The 22,643-nt window shown below is 40.4% G+C and overlaps 2 protein-coding genes across 5 annotated transcripts; both read left to right on the top strand.

The window, feature by feature from the left end:
• Positions 1 to 1,244: 1,244 nt before the first annotated feature.
• Positions 1,245 to 9,528, top strand: sqor (sulfide quinone oxidoreductase). 3 transcript variants are annotated; one of them, XM_063479469.1, is made up of 10 exons: positions 1,245 to 1,404; positions 2,094 to 2,298; positions 2,469 to 2,639; positions 2,776 to 2,829; positions 2,940 to 3,134; positions 3,255 to 3,464; positions 3,663 to 3,846; positions 7,259 to 7,326; positions 7,440 to 7,618; positions 7,705 to 9,527. In XM_063479469.1, the coding sequence occupies exons 2-10, from the start codon at positions 2,101 to 2,103 to the stop codon at positions 7,760 to 7,762; spliced, it is 1,317 nt and encodes a 438-aa protein (XP_063335539.1). In that variant the 5' UTR covers positions 1,245 to 1,404; positions 2,094 to 2,100; the 3' UTR covers positions 7,763 to 9,527. The 3 variants fall into 3 exon arrangements, with proteins under 3 accessions (XP_063335539.1, XP_063335538.1, XP_063335541.1); XM_063479468.1 differs by lacking the exon at positions 1,245 to 1,404 and adding an exon at positions 1,442 to 1,594 and having other exon boundaries at positions 7,705 to 9,528; XM_063479471.1 differs by lacking the exon at positions 1,245 to 1,404 and adding an exon at positions 1,445 to 1,614.
• Positions 9,529 to 9,656: 128 nt separating this feature from the next.
• ctdspl2a (CTD (carboxy-terminal domain, RNA polymerase II, polypeptide A) small phosphatase like 2a) lies at positions 9,657 to 22,643 on the top strand. 2 transcript variants are annotated; one of them, XM_063479466.1, is made up of 13 exons: positions 9,657 to 9,972; positions 12,183 to 12,394; positions 14,611 to 14,746; positions 14,888 to 15,034; positions 15,224 to 15,451; positions 15,594 to 15,687; positions 16,230 to 16,341; positions 16,460 to 16,546; positions 16,658 to 16,720; positions 16,821 to 16,900; positions 18,700 to 18,826; positions 18,972 to 19,067; positions 21,677 to 22,643. In XM_063479466.1, the coding sequence occupies exons 2-13, from the start codon at positions 12,206 to 12,208 to the stop codon at positions 21,740 to 21,742; spliced, it is 1,425 nt and encodes a 474-aa protein (XP_063335536.1). In that variant the 5' UTR covers positions 9,657 to 9,972; positions 12,183 to 12,205; the 3' UTR covers positions 21,743 to 22,643. The 2 variants fall into 2 exon arrangements, with proteins under 2 accessions (XP_063335536.1, XP_063335537.1); XM_063479467.1 differs by lacking the exon at positions 9,657 to 9,972 and adding an exon at positions 10,117 to 10,804.

The raw sequence follows: 22,643 nt of genomic DNA, 5'->3' as shown, positions 1-22,643 counted from the left end.
TTTGTTTTTATTGTAATACAGTGGAACCCTGACTTACGAAATTAATTCGTTCCAGAGGGTCTTTCGTAAGTCAAAATTTTCGTAAGCACCTTTTTCCATCGCCTTTTGAGTGAGGCGATGCTGGCTGAAGACGAAGTTCTTGGTGGAGGAGGAGGTGGCGGAGGTTGAAGAAAGCATATATGCATGCATACATACGTACGTGTACACGTACATAACATTATGGAATTTCATTTTTTTTAATGTTCTATTTTATCTATTTCGTTAGGCGGGCATTTTGCCGTACCACGGGCAGAAATATTGCCGTTAAGTGCCTTCGTAACTTGAATTTTTCGTTAAATGGGGTCTTTGTAAGCCACTGTATCTGTACTGACACGTCTAAATCCCACCTGTAGCATATGCACTCCATACAACAGTCCTTAAAAGAGTGAAGCGAACAATGAAAATTACAAGTGAACTTTCATCATTTAAACTTTGGACTGGTTTATAGACACATGGTCCAAAAGCAGATGGTACATGGGGGTGACATCTGAAGCAGTAAAACCAGTTTGACGAATACAAAACAAGCACAGTCATGATGATAACGATGAAAACTTTTCGTTGTAGGCTTTTTGCACCAAATTTAACCTTTATATAAACATAACCCTCCAGCTTATACGTTTTATCTGCTGAGCAGTTTACGTGATAAGAATCTGCGGGCGTGTACACAGGAAAATGACCAGCCATAAACAACAAACCTACAGCATGTTGATGGTTTAAAGGGCAAACTCGTATAGTACTACTAGAAGCCTACAGTAACAGAGATGTCACAGATGACTTTATTAATAATAAAAGCTTTCTCGCACATCACGTAACAAATACATTGCTGGTCCATCACCGGCTCAGCGGGTAGCACGTACAAGTCACAGTTTGTACCGTAAACAGTGCTTTCCAGGCCGACTACGTGCAGGCGGGGCGGGCATGTTCCCAACCCGCCCACTCTGAGGTGAACATCCGGCCACATTCAAAGTTATTTAAGTAGAGTGTCAGATTTCGACAGCACAGGAAGACAATGTAACACTTAAAAAAAGTATAAGCTTTTGGGATATACGTCACCCCGTTTGCCAAAACACCCACAATAAACTCCTCTGATGCCTTTAGTTTAATTAGGCTACAGTGGCTGTAGAGGCTAACACTAGAGTTTTAAACTGACGGTTAAAAAAGTCGATTGTGATTGGTAACTCGCCTGGAGGGGGCGGGACCGGAGGTGCCAACTGCGATTTGGCAGCGGGTAGGGCTTGAAAGCGGCACTGGTACCTTCTTCACTGAGAGGAAATTAGAAATTAGGTCAGACGGACTTGTTCCCAGCCTAAGAGCATTCCGCCTAAACGGACATTAACACGGGAGGTTGACAGCGCTCCTGCTGAGGTAGGCCTGTGCTTATTGACGTACTTGTGTACCCGAGCACCACGTTATCAGCTCTCTGCCTGTGCTGGAATGATTGTGCGGGTGCCAGCTTGTTACGCAGCATGCAGCAGCAGCAGCAGCACTGCCTTTGGCTCAGACTGGGCTTGACTGGACCCGGATAGATGAGACCTGTGTTCACGTTTGTTTTGCGGTAACAGCTCTGAGGTGGAGGTGGAGTATACAACTCCTTAGGACCTGTTACTTTAAAGCACTGTTAAATGTTAAGGAATCGTACACACTGTGTGTGTGTTTTTTTGTTTGTTTGTTTTTTGTTTGTGTGTGTGTGTGTGTGTGTGTGTGTGTGTCAGGCTTGGTGGGCGCCTGTGTTACAATACCTGTGGGTAGAACCACAGATAAAAACCACAAAATCAAAATCATGACCTCACTGCCCCCCTCCATTATTAGAGCATGTCAGCACACTAGATATTTGGCCTGATTTGCAAATAACGAATAATGCTCAGACATGTGATGAGAGTTTGAAATCCTGCTTGTTTTATTTCCACCAGCCATTCCTGTATCAGGCTAAGCTCTTTACTTTCTAGCTAATGGGAAACAGCAAAGCAGGAAGTAGAGATTGTTGTCATGTTTTTGCACTAACCCCAGACAGCGTAGCTGAGGCTGATCTAAAACGACTTGTGCTTATGGTTCAGACACAGGATGGCTGCACTGCGTCATCTCAAGCAGTGCCACCCGAGGGGCATTGCTATCTCTCAGTTTCACACAAGCAGCCCTGCCTCTGCCAAACAGCATTACAAAATGCTTGTGCTGGGAGGAGGAACTGGCGGTATCACAATGAGCTCCCGGATGAAGAGGCTGGTGGGAGCAGAGAATGTAGCTGTGGTGGAGCCCAGCGAGGTAAGGACACACTAGAGGATCACAGTAACCCAGCACCCACTGCAGATTTAGGCTTTCATTCATTTCATCCGTGACTTCATGTTTACATTTCTGTGCTTCAAACCTTGAAAGGAAACTTGCACACAAGCTTGTGTCAACAACGTGTTTTAATTAAAAAAAGTGTTTTTCAGATCCACTACTATCAGCCAATATGGACCCTGGTTGGTGCTGGTGCAAAGACTGTAGCGTCCTCAAGCCGTCCCACTGCGAGTCTAATGCCATCTGGAGTGAAATGGGTGAAATCTAAGGTTCAGGAAATTAACCCAGAGACAAATACTGTCTGCACGGACGATGGGACTGAAGTAAGTTTACAACAGGAAACTGTGAAGTTATAAAATGGCTTAAAAACACGTGATCTGTCTCTGTGTGCGTGTGTGTGTGAGAGAGAAGCTGAATATTATTTTAAAGACCTGACATAAACTCGTTTTCTCCCTACAGATCTCGTATGAATATTTGATTGTGGCGCTTGGTTTAGAGCTCCATTATGAGAAGGTGAAATCACAGTTTTGTTTTGTTTTTCCATTTGTTTAATCAGCCTCTGCCAATTTACATCTTAAGAGATTTATACTCATACTTTTTTTTGCTGTTGTTTTTACTTGTAGATCAAAGGACTCCCAGAGGGGTTTGAGCACCCAAAAATTGGCTCTAACTACTCTGTCCAAACTGTGGAGAAAACGTGGAAAGCATTGCAGGATTTCAAAGAGGGCAATGCTGTGTTCACTTTCCCAAATACTCCTGTGAAATGTGCTGGAGCGCCACAAAAGATCATGTACCTGTCAGACGCCTACCTCAGGAAGGTACTTGAATCTTTGAGATCCATTCAAGAGACAATGTTGAAAAATCAAATGTGATTTTTTTTCTTCCAAATTTGATGAGTGGTTTTTGTTTTTGTTTTGTTTTTTCTGCTTCAACTGAAGACGGGCAAAAGAGCAAAAGCCAATGTGATCTATAACACATCATTGCCTGTGATCTTTGGGGTAAAGAAATACGCTGACTCACTGTGGGAGATTGTGAAAAAGCGTGACCTACAGATTAACCTGAGGCACAACCTGATTGAAGTGCGCGCAGATAAGCAAGAAGCTGTGTTTGAAAATCTTGACAAACCAGGGGAAACCAAAGTGTTCGAGGTAACTGTAACAGCAACTTTCACTTTTGTTTCATGTGTAAATGTCCTTTTTAAGTACTGATAAAAAGGGTGTTTGTTTGGGGGGGTTTGCAACCTGTTAGGCTACACATTTTCTCTTTTTGCACCTTAATATATAAAATATTTGAAAAAGAAACCCCAGAATAACCAGAATTTTTTTTATTTATTTATTTATTTTAAGTATGAAATGCTTCATGTTACACCGCCAATGGGACCCAGCTCGGTGATTAAAGGCAGTCCGTTGGCCGACGAGATCGGCTGGTTGGATCTGAACAAAGAAACCCTCCAACATACCAAATATCCAAACGTGTTTGGGATCGGAGACTGCACCAACCTTCCCACATCCAAAACCGGAGCAGCTGTCGGTAAGTGTGTTGTGCACTTAGGTTGAGCGTTGTGCCGAGAAAAGTCTGGAAAACTCTGCTCATTCATTCCACAGCTTCCTCTTGTGTGACCTGCTTGGACTTTTGGTTGGGTTTTTTTATTTTTATTTTTTTTAAAGCTACTATCTGCTGTATTACACAATCATTTGTTGGAACAAGACTATAAAAACACCATCACACCCAGTGAATTTGTTTCTGTGGGGACATTGCTTGTTTTAGTAGGTTGGTCAGTGTGTCAGGTATCGTTTTGTGAGTTTGATTGGATCCTTACATTTCACAAAGAAGGTTTTCTTTTTCTTCTTTTTGTTTTTTTTGGTTGTATTTGGCATGAACAGATGGTACAAAGCTTTAATCCTGCACACTTGGCTAATTTTGGATTTCCTGTGTCATTGCAGCCAGTGCAATCTCTGTTAATAATAAACTACATTTCAAGCAATTCAGCGCAGACTTTAGATTTAACATATCGTGTCTCATCACTTAAGGAAAATATCCACACCCATTTATTCACACTTTATTGTGCAGTAGTTTCATTTTTCAGTGTGGAGACAGATTGCCAGGTTAGCTATTCTTCCTGGATCATCCTGCCACAGTTTGTCACACGCGATGAAAGGATTACGTGAACAGATGTTCTCAGGTGTTTTAAGCCCAGGTTTGGACTGGACTAATCAGGCAGAGTCAGACATATCCTAAAGCCACTCCAGATTTGTCTTGTTTGTATAATTCAGGCCATTGTCGTGCAGACTCTTCATCGTAGTGTTTGGTTTCTGTGCTCTGGAACTGGTTTTGGCTGCTTTCCTTCCTTCAGCTCCAACCAGGCTGAGACGTGCTGGCATTAAGGCTGATATGAGTTGGTGATGAGCAGCGGCCGAGTGTTAAATACATGGTCTGTTCACTTCTGACTGGATAGTTCAGTTTGGAGTTCTTTAAAAGCTCTATGGCATACTTTACAAAGCTGTCTAATGGCTTTTTACTGAGAGTCACTTCTGTGTAGCTGGGGTACTATACTGTTGTCCTTCTGGAAGGTTTCCTGTGAAGAGCATTTCTGTTAAAGTGATGTTTGAATCCATAACCGAGGAGTGTCCTGCTTTGTTGCTCAGCCAACTTTACCAAAAGAGTCCTCTGTCTTTCATAATTACTTTTCAGTTCTACAAAGAGTTCCTCTGTTTTTTGTCCTGAATTGCAGTTTGAATTGGTGGATCTTTCATACACGCATGTGTGTATATAAAACATGTTTTTGCTTAGTCATGGTGGGGTATGCAGTCTGAAGCGACTGTATACCTTTGTAAATGTATTGCTCACCTCTTTTCTTTTTTCAGTCTAGAGGATGTGGCTGTTTTTAGCCCCTCTAACAGCTGTAGTGTTGACATTATCTGTCGGTCAGTCCTTCAGTCTGTCCTTGGGTGAAGTTTGATCTGGAGGGAAGTGTGTCGGTAAAATTCTACACAAGGTGAACAAGTTTCATATTTTAGAGATGTTAAAAGCACATGAACATACACCGAATCCTACAGGAGCCGGGGGGGTGGAAGTGAAAGCGCTGTTACCTCATAGTTAAATCTTAGGTTCAGAGCCACTGTGTTTCTGGGAAGGTGATCTAGTGAATATGGATCTACTCTATGCTGTCTTCTGGGTGTACAGGTCGAAGGCATACACAATGGACGCGCTTGAACAACAGATCACTAACTATAAATGCTTTAGATTTCGCTGTAGTCTTCTTTAGGATAAAAGCTCAAAAGTTTCATCGCTGTGTGCTTAATTTGGAACAGTAACTGCTGTAAGCATCTCTGGCTTCTGATTGGTTCAGTTGTTTTAACAAGCTACCTGAACTTGTTAAATTTAGTTGAGGCTAATGAAGTCAGAGAGCACAGTAGCCTTACATGCTGCTTGCTATGTTTGAAGTCTTTTATTCTTCTGCCACATTTCTTATTTTGTAACAAAGACCTCCGAGCGCCTCAGAGTTGAGACTTTGACTCGTGGCCTGCCCACTTTGCATCGCCACAGGTCATTATGCCTTGAAGTCAACTAAATGTTCTTGACTCTCTGATGTAATCACTTCCTGTGTGTACTCCACTTCAGGCTTTAATTCCCATTTAAGAAATGAACCCACCCTCAAGTTGCTTAATAGCTGAATAGTCCCCGTATATCGTTCCCTATAAGCTTCTATGGCAGTAAGAAACGTAGTTTTAAATGGTTCTTTGTAGTATTATCACTTTGACCTTCAGATCAAACTATTAACATTGAAGGAGAGGTCAAAAGTGACATATTTTAAGTCTTTATACAGTAGGTTCTGTATATCGACAATGCACACCAAACTGTAAGAATCATAGATTCTAGATTTTAAGGCATTTTGTCAATTTTCAACCAATAAATCATTGAGTTGGCCTTAGTGGATGGAAGCAAAATTTTAATGGTTTGTTAACATGACCCCACTCTACACCCCTACAAAGTTTTACCAGAATACATTCAAAACCTTTTTGAGCTAATGTGTTTACAGACAGACTGATAACACACAAAAGCTCTACCGAGAAAAATAACCTCATTGGTGACGGTAAAAACCAACAGTAAAACTCACAGCTATGTTTAAGAGTCGGGGTAAAAGCATTTCCACATACAAAGTGTAAGGCAAAATCAAGCGATTCTGACTAAATGGCTGTGTAGCTTTAAGAAAACCACGTATGACTGGGGGACCTTCAGTTTGCAAATGAGAATAGAGGTTGGACTCTGGAGCAATGGGCAAGACCATGTGGTCCGAACTGGATTTGCCTTGTTCCAGAGCAACGGGTACGACCGGGTAAGAAGATAGGTGGGTGAAGTGATTCACTTATCTTGTTTGGTGCCTGCTGTAAAAGTCCGTGGGGGCAGTGTGGTGATCTGGGATTGCTTCAGTTGGTCAGTTTCAGCAACATTGTGTGTCCAAAAGTAAAGACTGAATGACCAGGCTTTTCCATCAATTTTCTTCTACATACTTACAAATGGAAACAATTTATTTGGCTCAAATTGTAGAACAGTGGTTGAGGGAGCATGGGACATTGTTTGCCCTGGATTGGCCACAACAGAGTCCAGACTTTCAGGATGTGCTGGAGAAGACTTTAATCCCATCATCAATGGAAGCTCTTTACAAAAAAAGGAATGTAACTCTGGATGGAAATAAATGTTGTGGTGTTGCACAAGCTTATCAGAGCTAAAGATAGTCCAACAAAACGCGACTTTTGTTTTTGGTTGAGCTTTGTAATTGTCAGTAAGTGCAGGTCACCTCAATGATGGTGTACATTTTAGGACCTACAACAGCTTCCAGCAAACTTGACCAAGATAAACATGCTGGTGTAATTCAGTTTATCGAATAAGGACTCGTTGGATATAAGCAGAATTTAAACTCTTTTTGTTTGTTTGTTTTTAGCCGCACAGTCTGCCGTCTTGAACCGAACTATCAGCAAAATATTGAAAAAAGAAAAACCAGATAAGAAGGTAAGTGTGACAGCTATGATTCATGTGTTTAATTTTCTATAAAGCTGCTTCTTAGAAATACATCTACTGAAAAACACACAAACTGATAATCTGTCCTTTTCTTGTTTATTTAGTACGATGGGTACACTTCATGTCCTTTGGTCACAAGCTACAACACAGTAATCCTGGCAGAGTTCGACTACAATGGACAACCGCTGGAAACGTTCCCCTTCAACCAAGCCAAGGAGAGGCAATTAATGTACCACATGAAAGCGGATGTGATGCCTCACCTCTATTGGCATGGCCTTCTTAGGTATGTTTACAGTTAATTAACAACAGTTAATTAGCAGCAGTTAAGCCGCTACAACAACAGCTTTGTCTTTATTTGTCTCACGACAGGGGGCTGTGGGGCGGACCGGGACCTTACAGGAAAATCATGCATCTTGGGATGAAATGAAACCTCATCTTCAGTTTGAATCTGAAAGGAAATTCATTGTGTAATCATCTACCCAAGGGTGGACACGCATATGGATAAAGGAGTAATGTGAATGTTTTGAACATCATGATTAATCGGTCTCACAGAAAAGCTCATTTAAGTAGCGTTTTTGATATTACTGTGGAATTAAACGACTGGAATGACGGAGTGGGTCTAAACTGCTCATAGATCAGCTGTTTTTTGGTTTATTGATACTTTTGACAGGCCAATGAATGGCCGGTCGAGATGCTCTCATAAGCCAGAGATGGGGCTTTTATAGGGACCGAGAACAAAAGTTTGTAGAACACTCTTACTCCACACCTCTGGTGTGGAAGAATATAAAATTAAAACCTCACGTGCAAATGTAAGTTGGATCATTTCAGTTGTGTGCTTTTTTTTTTTTTTTTTTTTCCAGTTATAGTTGGTCGGCATTGGCAAAATTTATATAGTGACATTAAAAAACCAACTCTAAATTCAGGTTATTTCAGGGTAGCCTTTAAGCACAGCATATAAATATTACTCTTTCCCAGATTGCTACATTGAAAACCGTGCACATGTGTGCAGTTTAGTCATTGTGCGTGAGATGTGTTCAAGTCTTTGGCTTTATTTAGAGTTTTAAACTAATCATGCTACCACACATTGTGTAGGATTTGCCATTTGGGGTGTTTGAACATTAATACGCAGGCTACAACAAGTGCTTTTTCTTACGTTTAGACATCAGTGTCTGAAGTAGAGTTTTGTACATGATGATTATTTTTTTTATTAGTTCTCAACTGAGGCAGAAACATCTTGGTGGCTATACAGTCAACGCTAGCTTCATTGTATTAAAACATAAAAAGATTATCCTATAATCATTAAAATGACTGAAGCTTATGAAAGCTCACGTCAGACTGTTATTGCAGGATAATATTAAACAACAAATGAATTGTTTTGTTATTGCATTAATTATTACTAACGTAAAATTACAATATTGGACTTTAATGAGCAGCTTTGATTTGAAATGGTTAAATGTGTTGACGTCTTGGATTAATGTTATGACTTTAGGGTTCTTCTGTGCAACTGTCATGCTCCAATTTAGATGTGTGGATCATTATCTAGACTCTATTGCACCTTTTACACAAGCGGTTTTCAGACACGGGAGGGAGGCCAAAATTTAATGGCACACTTGTGTAAAATTGCCAGTATGTCCTCTGAAATAAGAATATGATAGGCTCTCAGATGAAGACACTTTTGATAGCACTTTTGCATAATCTGAATCATCTGTTTTACCTGATCACTATCAATAGACTTTGATGTGTACTTGTATAAAAATTGGATTTAATTTGCAAAATCCAGAGACCTGGGTCACTGGATTCACACAGACTACTCTTTATTCTTCTCTCTGCATGTTAAAGGTCATCAGCAGGACTGCGCTTCATATTACAAACTGGCAGAATATGTCTTCAGTTCATGATCACCTTTCCAGCAGCAGTTTAATGTCAACGTTAAAAACATCAATGTCGGAAACTTGCAGGGATATTTAAATGACTGTGTCGGATTTCATGGATGTCCAGAGTTTGGTTAAATGCCAAGTTTAATTCACTTTCATTTTTGCTCCTTTCCCACTTATTTGATTTTTTTTTTCCCAACAAGAGATAATCTAAATTTGACTAAAAGCTGACCCTGCTTTTAGTCAAATTATACAGTATAATGTGGAGAAACTGCTTTTGTTTGGGGGTTTTGTTTTGTTGTTTTTCTTTTGGTTTTTTTGCTTGTAAGATTTTTGAAAGTATTAAAACGTCTGAACCATCCTGGCCAATGTCCTACAAAAAAATGCCAATTTCCAGTCCAACCCTTCAGATTCGGCTGAACTAATACAGGATTCTTGCAGTCACACAACAGCACCAGCAGGGATAAAGTGTGACAGAGAGCCCGGGTCCAGCTGCGCACATACTAAAGCCATTTTCCTCTTGACTGCGCTCGCCACGTTGGTTCACCTACGTGTGTGTCACATTCTTCTGCGCACCGCAACGTTATGTTTGTGATGAGGCGGGAAATGGCGTCCGCAGACATGGTCGATCTGTGACTAGCTACTGAGCGACGGACACAGCTGGCGGCAACAACCACGGCCCGATCTTTGTCCGTGGCCGCCACGGTCGCGGCCGAGAGCTGACAACGCTGCGGCACGTTTTGAAGAGCTTCCTAGATCATCGGTAAGCATCGAACAACGTCAACATGTAAACAAAAAGGCTTGTCCCGTGAAAGCCTGACTCCTGCTAGCTAGCGGCTAACGTTGGCTACCGAAGGGGGCGTAGTCTCAATTGCTAAAGATGGTTACGGGAGCGAACAAAATGACTTGTTAGCCACAGCGAAGTTTGCTTTAATTACCTTTATTTCACTGAAGAATTAAAGAGTAATTTCCATATTACGTATAGATATGCTGTCGGAGGACACACTGGAGGAGTTTTTGGAAGCGGAGGGAGTAATGTCACGAAATGGCTTTTGCTGCCTTTGGCGTTTTGTTAGCTTGCAAGCTAACTATAGTTTGGTTAACGTTAGCCACAGAACCCACTGACAGACAGCGCCTGTTTTATGCTAGCATTAACAGCAGTTCTGTTAAGCCTACAGGTGTCAGTTCTGACTACGTAAAGTCGGCGGTGGGCCAAATAATGCGGGGCATCGGCGTCAGAGCGGTGTTGTCTGTGTAGTATTGATGCTAAATGTCAGCGGTTGGCTAACGTTAGCGGTAGCTGACGTCGTTGGCGTTAAGACAGCCCGTCTGATGTTACATAACGACAGACAGCGGTGCTGTTTGCTGTCAGATCTCATTCAGCAACAACTGAGCAAACATATATAAACACAAAGCCTATCCTCTAAGCAGCAGCTGACCTCGGATAACCCGAAAGCTTCATATTTTTGCTAACTTCTGGTGTTTACCACCCACACCGCTGACCGGTCCGGCTTACACGAATTTTTGCTTTCATAACTTTTCTTTCATTTATACCGGAGTCGAGTGGCCGTGACAGCTTAAAAAAAAGGGCAAAGGTATGCGTTTCATCTGAACTGATTTGTTGAGCTTCCTAAACACAGTTACTCAATTGTCTGCACACATTTTGACTAGATTGGTGGTGAAGTGTCCATAAATCGTGGGTTTTCGTTGCACAGCTTTAGCACGCAAATAAAAACGCATTTGACTGTATCTGCGAAGGGAGGCAGAATGAGGATGTGGAAACTGTAAACATAAATAAATACAACTTTAGGAACTTGCTTCTTTGCTATAGTAAACTAGAACCACACACTGTCATACCAACGTATGTGACCTGTATTTACACGTATTTCATAAAACAAGAATTTGTGTTAGAAACCGAGGGAATTTAGAAGCTGCATCAGTGTTTTTCGTGCATTTAAAAAAACAAAAACTGAAACACATTAAAGAGGTTTTTGGGTAGAGCATAAAAAAGATGGTTAGCTTTGTGGTGTATTTTTATTTTTTAACTGGGGTTTTTTTTAGTATTATTTTGTTTGTAAAATAAGCAAGAAAGTACATAGATGAGGTATCCCAGAGTCTTAGCCCTTGCTGTACTTGCATAGTAACGCCCAAAGGCCTTTTTTTTTTTTTTTTTTTTTTTTTTTTTTTTAAGCCAGGAAAAACCCTGACACAGTTTGTCTGCCGAAGAGAGAAGTTGCTATATCCTGCTCAGCACAAGTCCTTGTCAGGATAAGAAATGTTTGCTTTGTGTTTATGTAAAAATGTCAGTCTTGTTTGATATTGGCTGCCCAGCAGATCTGAAAACCTATCAGGATTTTTAGGCACATGGTTGGAGAGGAACTTGTGCAATTTCCTGCTGTTTCTGACCTTTTGGTAAACAAAAGCCTTTTTGATACTCAAGTAAATGAAAACACTTTTTTTTTTTTTTAAACAAAGTACAAATCAAAAAAACAATTAAAATAGTGATAATTGTTACGTTTTTATCACAGTCTAGATTTCTTGAGGGGGGACGTGAGAGTTTCATGTACTTAAGTGTAACTTGCATTTTTGGTCATAAGTAATGGGGAAATGCACGATTCCTGTCAGAGCGGTAAAGCACACTTTTTTCTTTCTTTTTTTTTTACCATTTATGGATGGATTGTGTTTACTGTTATCTGCGAATCCTGATGTCTTGTAGTAGTAGACCTCTTGCAGGAGGTATTGAAATGCACACATTCTTTAGAATTTTTATTATTCTGATTTTTTTTATTATCCACTCCTTTACACTCAACAGTGAAAAACTGTTCCTGTAAATATGTTATTTACATTTAAAAAATGTGAAATGTTCAGAGAAAATCTGATAATATAACACAAAGGATTGTCTAGCCTTTGTGTTTGAAGTGCAGTGTCAAAAACGCTCAGTCGACTTAACTCCATGTTTTCCTTCCTTGTCAGATTTTTCTATGTGACGTTGGTACATGATGAAGCTGAGAGTGCGTAAAGCTCCTCAGCAGCCGAGCGTAGGCCATCAAACCCACCCGTCCCAGGCCAAAAGGAAACACTGTGAAGTGGAGCCATCGCCGGTGAGAGGTCGAGGCAAAATGCAGAAGAATGAGACAGGCCTGTTCTCCACTATCAAGAAATTCATTCGCGGAAATGCAGTCAAGGTAGGCACAGCTTTTTTTTTTTTGTTTTATGTGCTTCATTCTAATAGTACGCCACAAGAACACACGCAGTTACTTAAGGAAACAAACTAAAAAGCTGATAAAGGGAAGCTGTGTCTCGCATGTAACTGTTAGTAGTGTTTTTAGAGATCGAAACAGCAGGTTTACAATTATTTTAAGTCTGACTCAAATTACGGATGGCCACACATAAAGTTAGATATTTTTGTCTTAGACTGCCGAAACCTCCTATAGGCTTCAGTGGGTTCGTTTATTTTTTTCCACGTTGTTTAGTTTTACATAGTTTCCACATAGTGCTAGTTTGCTTGGTTTTTATTTGTTTTTGTTTTTTTAGTTTTCATTGTAAATTTTTGTTAATATAACACAGGTGATGAATGTCAGAGGCAAGATCTAAAAAGTTCAGAATAGGGATTATAATACAAGCACAGCGTTCATGCTATGCAGGCATGTCAGCCTTAATAAACACATACACTAATGCATCCTAAGGTGTATATTAGTTCAACACAGCCAGGTTTTCTGTGTCTGCTGGCTTAACAATACCTTAAACCCCAATCAGAGATATACTTAAGCTTTCTGCTTGCACGCTCATGTAAAAGGGGCGGCGTTTGCCCACATCGTTTGACTCTTCTGCACAAAAATGGTTCGATTTAGCACCACTCGTTCCAATCAGAGACATTTTACTCTGTAAAAAACATGAAAATATCACAGTAAAATGCAACACTGCCGCTTACAGGAATACAAGAAAATGTAATGCTGTAGAAAATCCCCAGATCTACTGAGTTCATGATCATTATTAGCATACTGAGGAATAAAGTAAACATGTTAATATGTGTGCTGCTTTTTATTTCCAACCAAGCAGCCACACATTAGAGCTTGAAACCTTTAAAATGCATCTAGAGGTTACTCTGTGTGTTTGACTCTGACTCTGTCTCACAACCTAATAAATTAGACATGGAAATCAGTTTAGTTTGCCACCAGATTAAAGTGAAATCAATTTTATTGATTGAATAGATATCCTGTTTGATTATGGTTACATTATTAGGCCGTTTATCAGTTTTCTGGTCTGTGTTCTAGTAACTGAAGTTCCAGCAGTGTAAAACAGGTAGAACAGAATGTAAAAAAAACATGTAGACATTTTCTGCATCACCAGCTGCATGCAAATGCAGTGACAATGTCACACATTCATTTCAAAGGAGGGCTTCATTTAGTGGTGTTGGGACAGTTTGACTTAACAAGTTACATTGAGTTGAGTGTTGAGTGTTCTCCTTTTGCCTCTCAGTCAAAGCACTTTGCACACTCTGTTTTTACCCCTCAGCCATAAAAGGTCCATGGGGTTTTGTTGTCTCCCTACCTTGCAGACAAACCTGTGTGTGTGTGGCATGCGCACACACGGGTTTGTGAAAGTGATAACTTGATAATGTGCCATTCATACCATAGGTGCATCTACTATGTTTGAATTTCAGTGACCTCGACCACAAGGTCAGAGGTCACTGGGAGTTTGATTCATAAGTGCATCTACTAGGAGGCTGAGGGGTAGCACTGGCAGCTGCCAGTATTGTTATCGTTGTTATGTCCTTAGAGGCGTACTACAAAGCAAGTTTAGTGGGTTAGCGAGGTATGTCAGTGCACTGACTTTTAACAGATGATCCTTCAGTTTTCTTCCACTTATTTGATTCATAGTGGTGAGACGGACTTGAGGCTATCCTAGAGGTCATGGGGTAGAGATGGAGTGTACCCTCGACAGGTTGCCTGTCTATCGCAGGGTTGACCCACACAACCATTGACAGTCACACTCAAACCTGCAGCCAATTTAGAATCACCATTTAACCTAACATGAATGTGTTTGGATTGTGGGAGGAGGCTAGAGTACCCTGAGAGAGCCCACGCAGACACAGAAAAGGCCCCGGGCGGCCAGTGGATTCAAACTTAGAACCTTCTTGCTACGAGGTGGCAGTACTGAGCACGGTTCAGCCCCTTTTAACAGAAGTCACATTTTTAAACAAATGTCATCACATGCTTGTAAAACATCCACAGTGAGAAATTAAACATGCGCTTTCTGTGGTGATGTCATGGCAACTGCTTTCAGTGCTGCTAAATATATTTTGCATTGCAACGTGTTAGCGATTTCCACACTGAAGAAGATAAAGCTGTGGAAAAATTGAAATTATGTACATTTGTAACTGTGTGTCGTTTCTTTTTAGGTGGATCAGGATATTCCTGCCAAGCGAAGTCGTATTGATTGTAATCCCGACGGTGATCTCATTACTTCAACACCACAGACTAGAGGTCTCTCTAACAAATCCGTATCCAGAGTTTGCCGGAAAAGTCCAAATAAAGGTATGACAGACCAGTCTGTAGAAGCTGACCATAACATAACTGCATTTTTATAGCTCTCAGTCTTAAGAACCCTAAAAATTTTACAATAGTATCAGCAAATTAAAACCATGTCCTTGTTTTTTCCTCCTTCTTCTTCAAAAGACAACATGACCTGCCATAGTAAACCAATTAAACCAAACGGTAAACTGGAGGCCCCCGTCGACTCAACGAGCAGCCCACCACGCACCACCCTCCTTGGAACCATCTTCTCCCCAGTCTTCAACTTTTTCTCACCAGCAACTAAAACTGGTAAGAAAGTCCACAAGTATTCTGTAGCCGATCCACAGGTAATGTAGGCTGAATTAAAAAATAATAAATAAATGATAACAAAGCAGTCATGCTGAAATATCATAAACTGAATGGTTTTAGGGGTTTTTTCTGAAGAACCTGCGATATATGACTGAAAGCCACATCTCTTATTTGTATTCTCTCTGTTAGCCACTCCTGGCTCTGATTCTCCCGGCCAAGCCATGGAGGCAGAGGAAATCATGAAACAGCTGGACATCGAGCAGGCTGAAGAGATGCCGAGCAGCACTCTCACATCCACCGAGGGCATCACTCCGTGTCACACTGCTCCGATTTTACCACAGAGGCTCCACATTACCTCCGATACAACCATAGAAGAAGGAGAGATCGTCACTGAAACTGACATGCCCCCGTTAACAGGTACGACCACTCACGTTAGGCCTAATCCTCTTTGAATTTAAAACTTGATTCACATAAACAAGGACAACTTCACAGTAGAGGCTTGTTATTTCTCAGAATCATTGCATTTGAATTTCTCTTAAATCTTATGTGTCTCTGTCAGCTCCTGGGTGTATGCCAGATGGCAGCTACCCACACTCATTACCTGCAGTTCCAGCAGAACCCTCATATGATGAGGACTGGGAAGTTTTCGACCCGTAAGTTAATCTAATTTGCCCCCCCCCCCCCCCCCCCCTTTTTTTTTTCCTGTCTGTTTTTTTGTTTTTTTTTTAAACAAACTCTAAATTTAATATAATTCCTTTCAGTATTAATTAAGTAAACATTAATAGACTTAAATGAATAAGTGCTGCATTATTGTTAAATTTGAGCTTGCATTTTGGGCAGCAAACCCTGTCTTTGTTGAGTTTTGTGGTGTGATTCCACTTGAAATCACATTCAAGGTGACTTTGTATGCTGGTGTTGAGCTTGTTGTGAAACTTTCAGCCACCAGGTGGCAGCAAAACTACACTTTTAAGTCTGTGCGATCGCTCTGCGTTTACTTCACTGCAGGATACTGTTTCCTCATCCCCGATTCCCCCAGTGAAGATTAAATATTCTCTTTGTTTTACTTTATTTTTTTATCCAACATCTATAAAAGAAACAGTGAATGAGTTATATTACTATCAAAGGTTCAACTGGGACATTTAAATACTTGTGATTTTTGACTGATATATTTCCTTTTGGTTTCTCTAAATTCAAGGTACTTCTTCATCAAGCACGTGCCTCCGCTGACAGAAGAGCAGTTAACACGCAAACCGGCGCTGCCTTTAAAAACACGCAGCACACCAGAGTTTTCTCTTGTCCTTGATCTGGTAAGCAGCGAAATGTCCCTTATGCTTTCATCTCAAAATTAAAAAAAAAAAGACTCAAATTAAAGACGAATTATTTTCATTTTATTTTATTGTTGTTTTTTTCTTCTCTTGCTTCCAGGATGAAACTCTGGTTCATTGTAGTTTGAATGAGCTCGAAGATGCAGCTCTGACATTCCCCGTGCTTTTTCAAGATGTAATATACCAGGTACAGGTTCAGCATCATTCCCCAGTTTAAGAGACTCACTTTTTATGGCTGTTCCTAAACCTTCTGTCTCTTGATCTATTTTTTTTTTTTCTTTTTTTTTTAAACCTGCAGGTGTATGTTCGGTTGAGGCCCTTTTTCAGAGAGTTTCTCGAGCGCATGTCTCAGTTGTACGAGGTAAGAGGCATCTTTTGTTAGAGTGCAAACGACGTTTGTTTAGTCTGGCCTCCTCTCAGATTAAATATTAGTCATTTATTGCTGTCCATTAAAATTTCAGATTATTCTCTTCACTGCTTCAAAGAAGGTCTATGCTGACAAGTTGCTCAACATCCTGGATCCGAAAAAACAGTTAGTAAGGTCAGTGGGAACGTGCATCCAAAGATGAACTCTGCCTGCTTTGTAAGATGTCTGTTAGCTGTAGAGTAAGAGAGGAAATGTAACAGGATACAAACCTGTATTCATTCCATCAGAGTTCACCAGCTTTATTTTGTAGTCATCCTTGGGAGAAGACCCAAGATGAACATTTAAAATATCGCTCTTGATACAGAAAAAAAGGAACTTCCTTGCTTTTTATACCAGGTGTACTATCCAATATTCAAGTTCTTCGTGTTTCCTTTTCCAGTAAAACTAACAGCAGGTTTTCTTTACTGGAAAAGCCATAAAGCTCCTCCCCCTTCCTGATTGTGTTGATTTTGAAAACAAATCCTTTGAAGATTCATGTTCCGACTTCTCAGCAAGCTGCGTTGTTGTTGTTTAGGCTCTCTGTTAGAAGAGGTTCAGTCAGGCGACCAGCTTGGTTGTGTGTCGCGCCTAAGCAGAGCCTATGCACAACTCTGGAGAGTCATGAGGGGAAAAAATCAGTATTCCCCAACTAGTAAGGCTTCCGGCTGTTTCGTGTATCTGAACGGCAGCAAAACTTTGAGCTCCGATCTTTACATCCTCTAATTGCACCTACACCGCAGCTAAAGCCACCCTTTTATTAGCACTTGCTCTGACCCAGCCAGTCAGGATGCTGATTAAACATAGACCTAAACCTAAAAAAGCCAGAAAGGATGTATCAGATGACAATGTTAGCAACGAACTCGAAACCGAGAAGATGGAAGAAGCTAGCGCCCAACAGACCAAGACTAGTGTTCTGGCCGCAATTGAGTTGCAAGTGATTATTGGGGTTGCTGGCAGTCGCTGGAAACACAGTTGCTTAAGGTCCAGTCACACAGGTTTGCAGAGTGGTTAGTAAGCCCCTGGCAACAACCTGTTGCTAGCATAAATGTGCATTCCCCAACTGATTGGCAAAACCCTCTTTGTGATTGCTTTGGCAGCTGCAGTTGTAGTTTGCATGGAAGTCATGGACCTCTCTACAAATGCTGTTCAGCAGCTCTGCTGGCTGTAGTGAAGCTGTGAAAAGTGTAACGCAAGCCAGAAATTGAGATCATTTGCCTTCAAAATAAAAGTTTGAAGGCAATGTTGCCTGTAGCACTGAGCCACAAATCATATTTTAAAGACTTTCTCCAATTCTAGTTAGTGTTGCACTTTTCACCATTTTGCTATTGCTGGACTTGCTTGTACTAAGTCTCTTTTTTGCAAATATTATGTATCAAAATAGTGTCTTGTCAAACACGAGTTGTTAGCCAGTAAGCATGCAGTTTCAAAGTCATACCCACCTTGCATTGGTATTTTGGCAAACTGATGGTGGGTGTCAATCATTTATTTATTTATGATTTAATATTTGAAGGTCATCACTTGCACATAAACATGCAGCTTATATCATTTTTCTCACTCATTCAAGCACAACCAGCATTACTGATTTGGTCCTCTCAGCATGTCCAGAGTTTCATGAATATATTATTCTGAAAGCACCATTCACTCCCTTTTCATTGTTTCAAACAAACAGATCTGAAATACCTGTCGGGCCACTTGCATTTGTTTTGTTTTTTTATTTTTTCTTGAAACATTTACTAATTTCTTTTCCTTCAGTCACCTTACCGCCAACCTCGGGACAAATGCACAGTGTAAATCGTTTGTGTATTTTTTGCTTTGACCCTTTGAATTTTTCTGTAAGCATCATTAACTTCACCAGAGCTCTTCTTCCTTTGGTGTTATTTGCTCAGAATAAATCTGTCATGCTGCATTTTTCTTTTTTGCTTTCTTTCTTTTAGACATAGACTATTTCGTGAGCACTGTGTGTGCGTTCAAGGAAATTACATTAAAGACCTAAACATTCTCGGGCGGGATCTTTCCAAAACTGTAATAATCGACAACTCACCCCAAGCCTTTGCTTATCAGGTAAAGTTCTTACACCAGAAATTATTTTATTATTGTTTTTTTTTGTTTTTTGTTTTTTTTAAATGAATGAATTCATTTTAAACTGCACTTTTATCCATGATTTTGTGTCACATTGATCTAAACACGGATTTTTTGTTTCTTTCAGCTTTCCAATGGAATCCCCATTGAGAGCTGGTTTGTGGATAGAAATGACAACGAGCTTCTAAAGCTTATTCCTTTCCTCGAGAAACTTGTGGAGCTGGTACGTACTTGGACTTGTAAATATTTACATCTGTGCATTCACACCAGGGGAAAATAACCACAGCTGGCAGTCTGCTGTCACTGTTCCACCCACTCTTCACCACACACAGAGTTAGCTGTGTAATAAACTTACCAGTTTTATATTTAGTGTTGCTAATAGAGCACTTATAAACAAATATGTGTAAATTATTTAAACAAACCAGTTAAGTTTCTTACTTTGCTACTGATTCATTTAACTGAGTTTCAGTCTGTATATCTGCAGTGGTTCCTGCTCCACATGGTTTGAAAACCACTGCACTGTACCAACAAAATGCTGCGTATGGCTGCTGAAACCACAAATTTTGATTGGCTAGAAAGCTGTAGTCTAAGTCTTGGTTAGATAACAGCTGTCAGTCAGCTGTCGCTGGCTTAATTTGGTGCCAGGTTTAGTTTTATAACCAACGCATTTAACCACAAAAAAGGGAAGTGTCAACTCAGTCAACAACGCTCACATTTTAATATTAGATTTTTTTTTTCATAGCTTTAAGTGTAGAAACCCAATCAGCAAAGAGAAGGTGGTCTGAGAGGAAGTGCAGCCAAAAAAGAGCAGAAAATAAAATGGTGCAGAGAAGTTTTAGGTAATGTGAGTAAAGCAGAGGAAGACGGACGTGAGAGGCGAACATGTTATTAACACAACACTGTGTAACATTAACTCTGCTGGATTGACATGCTCAGTAATATCATGATTAGAGCTGGGCAATAAAACGATAACATTATCATGCAAAAGGTTTACTCAATAGTGATATCAAACATGGTCGGTATAAAACCGATAGAGCTCACTCCATCCATGTTTTGACGGACAACACAAAAGGCCATTGACAATAAGTAGTGCCAACACAGTCATGTGGGTGGAATAATGTGCTGCAGCCGGCAGCAGCACATGAGCTTATGTTTGGGCTGCTACACGCATTGCGCTAAAAGACGACATGGCAACAGAAAATGAAAACTCAGAGCAGCATGCACTCCAACACTGCAAACTGTGTTGAAAGCAGGTTTCCACAAAGGCAGGTGACAAGGCATGATGCCAGTAAGCAGAGTCGAAAATGTCTGCTTTAAGAAGCTGATTAAAGAAACTGAGCCTGTTACCAACTCCGTGGCCATAAATGTTTCTCTCAGACGACTTTATCCTGCTACATGTGAAGAGAAGAGGGAGAGCTGAACAGCTTTTTACTACCACAGCGGATTAGTGGTGGAACGAATCACACATCTGATCCATGACTGAGGTCTAAGGAGCTTGGAAAGAAAAAAGCGTCTGGACTTCTTTAAGTTGCTTGAAGACGTTTCACCTAGCCCCACCTTATCCTGTGATTTAATGCGGTCAGATGGCCCAGGCTGTGAGTGGGCGTTAAGGCGTCTGATTTTGGGGTCCATTGTCCCTCTTCGGGGGGACACTCCCACAGGGCTTAAATTTGGGACTCTCCACGATTTGACCCTAGAACTGAAGAAGCTTCTCGGATGAGAGGTGAAACGTCTTCAAGCAACTTCTTTAAGAACTCCAGACGCTTTTTTCTTTCCAAGCTCCTTAGACTACGATGACCTGGATGACTGAGAACCTTCAGACATCCATGACTGAGACTCCCATTGATACAAAAGTAGAACACAATTGAGTGTTAGTTTTGCTTATGTTCTCCTTTTATGTATATTTGAAAGTTTTTAAAAATTTGTACTGATATGTTTAGTATTTTCTGTTTGTGGAGTTAAAATGCTTTACCTCTATACTGTATTTATTAAATTTTTTGTTGTAATAGCTGCTTTATTTTTTTGGACCTGACCAAAGAATTTAGTGTTGCAGTTCGTTTTTGTTCTTCTGTAACACTTGAAGGTTTTTGCTTGTCAGTAAACCCATGTTACATATTTAAAATACAGTTGCACAATGTTGCAGCGCATTTATCATGTTCAACAGCTCAACCGTAAATTTTAACATCTCATTTAGGTGTAAAAGGGAACCTTTGAGCTTTACGGAAGTAGGGATTTTAATTTCAACGTGATATCAGTATCGACTGATTTGAAAAGAAAATATTGTAGATTTTTTCTTAATTTTTTCCCCCCCTCCCATAGCAGCCCAGCTCTAAACAGTGCATTTAGTGAAAGTTTGTCTTTACTTGCCCACTTGCCCACTCACATCTTGGGCCATCTGACCTCAGGAATTCACATGACAAGGTGGGGCCAGGTTTCACAATGAGCACACCCGAAACCCTGGCTGATTAGGTCCCACACCCGCTTTCACACCTTGGCTCATGTGATTAGAGGATCACCAGGGGGTCCTTTGTCCCTCTTTGGGGGGATACTCTCACTTGGTTTAAATCTGGGACTCTCGGCCATTTGACCTTAGAACTGAAGAAGCTTCTCGGATGAGAGGTGAAACGTCTTCAAGCAACTTTAAGAAGTCCAGACGCTTTTCTTTGCAAACTCCTTTGACTACGATGACCTGGATGACTGAGAACCTTCACAGACATTTTGTCTTTACTTGTTTCTCATGCAGAGAAGAAGACATCCTGAATGTGTGATCAAAATGAAATTTTAATAATTTACAGTTTTTAAATCCGTCTCACCTTTTCTGTCTCGTCCCAGAATGAAGACGTCAGACCGCACATCCGAGAGCGGTTTCGTTTGCACGACCTCCTCCCTCCAGACTGAGGTGCTAATGTTCATTTACAAGATCGCAGTGGAAGAAGGAAAAAAAACAAACGGACTCATAGAAGGATGTATTCAGTGGAGTTATCTTTGCATACACAACATTGCCATTATTATAATTTTTTTAAGTCATGCAAAAAAAAAAAGAAAAAAGAAAAAAAATGAAAATTATGTTCGAGTCCACAAAAAAAAGTCCTGGATGTTTTTACACACACACACACACACACACACACACACACACACACACACACACACACACACACACACACACACACACACACAGTGTGAAGGCAGACTCAGAGCAGACTCACTTGTTTTCAGTGCGACCTCGCAGACGGCCTCCTGGAAGGTATTTTGTCATTTGACAAAACTGAATGTCACACAGTGTTGGATTATAAGGACCTTGTTGGTTTCCTCCTGACCTCCAGTGGCCAGTCAAACCTGTAAAATATTCACTCTATTTGCCTGTAAATATATGTACATAATTGTTTTGTTTGTTTGTTTTTCTCTGAGGTTTTTAAGTCATTTTAGTTTCACTTCAGATTTTAGTATGTACTCTGACTCGGTTGCTTTTTTTCTTTTTTTAACTGATAAAATGTTGTTTTGTTTGAACTTGTTGATAAGCAGCTGCTTTTCTGTTGTATGCCTGCATAATTCCTGTGATGCTTTACTCCATTACATGCAGTCGTCTCTTATAAGGTGCAGTTTAAAAAAAGAAGAAAAGAAATGAGTATCTTTGGGAGGAAAATGTTTCTGAAATAATATTTTAAAGCTATGAAATGTAAGATAGACTAGGGTCTCAAATGAATACAAACCCATAATGGCAGAATCTCAATTTTGGAGATTCTTATTTTAAGAGTCCGCTTCTGGTTGCGACATTTTGATCGTCCTCTTTGACAGGAGG

The sequence above is a fragment of the Pelmatolapia mariae genome, linkage group LG7 (assembly GCF_036321145.2).
Source record: "Pelmatolapia mariae isolate MD_Pm_ZW linkage group LG7, Pm_UMD_F_2, whole genome shotgun sequence".
Lineage (NCBI taxonomy): Eukaryota > Metazoa > Chordata > Actinopteri > Cichliformes > Cichlidae > Pelmatolapia > Pelmatolapia mariae.
Note: the sequence above shows the minus strand (reverse complement) of the source record. Positions and strands in the feature narration are given on the sequence as shown.

Excerpts from the sequence above, each read along its gene's own strand:
- sqor (XM_063479468.1), top strand. The coding sequence starts at position 1,566 with ATGAGACCTGTGTTCACGTTTGTTTTGCG. Across the intron at positions 1,595-2,093 it reads GTGTTCACGTTTGTTTTGCG|ACACAGGATGGCTGCACTGC; the intron begins GTAACAGCTCTG and ends CTTATGGTTCAG. Across the intron at positions 7,327-7,439 it reads AAGAAAAACCAGATAAGAAG|TACGATGGGTACACTTCATG; the intron begins GTAAGTGTGACA and ends TTGTTTATTTAG.
- ctdspl2a (XM_063479466.1), top strand. The coding sequence starts at position 12,206 with ATGATGAAGCTGAGAGTGCGTAAAGCTCCTCAGCAGCCGAGCGTAGGC. Across the intron at positions 16,901-18,699 it reads CCGAAAAAACAGTTAGTAAG|ACATAGACTATTTCGTGAGC; the intron begins GTCAGTGGGAAC and ends TCTTTCTTTTAG. Across the intron at positions 19,068-21,676 it reads TCGAGAAACTTGTGGAGCTG|AATGAAGACGTCAGACCGCA; the intron begins GTACGTACTTGG and ends GTCTCGTCCCAG.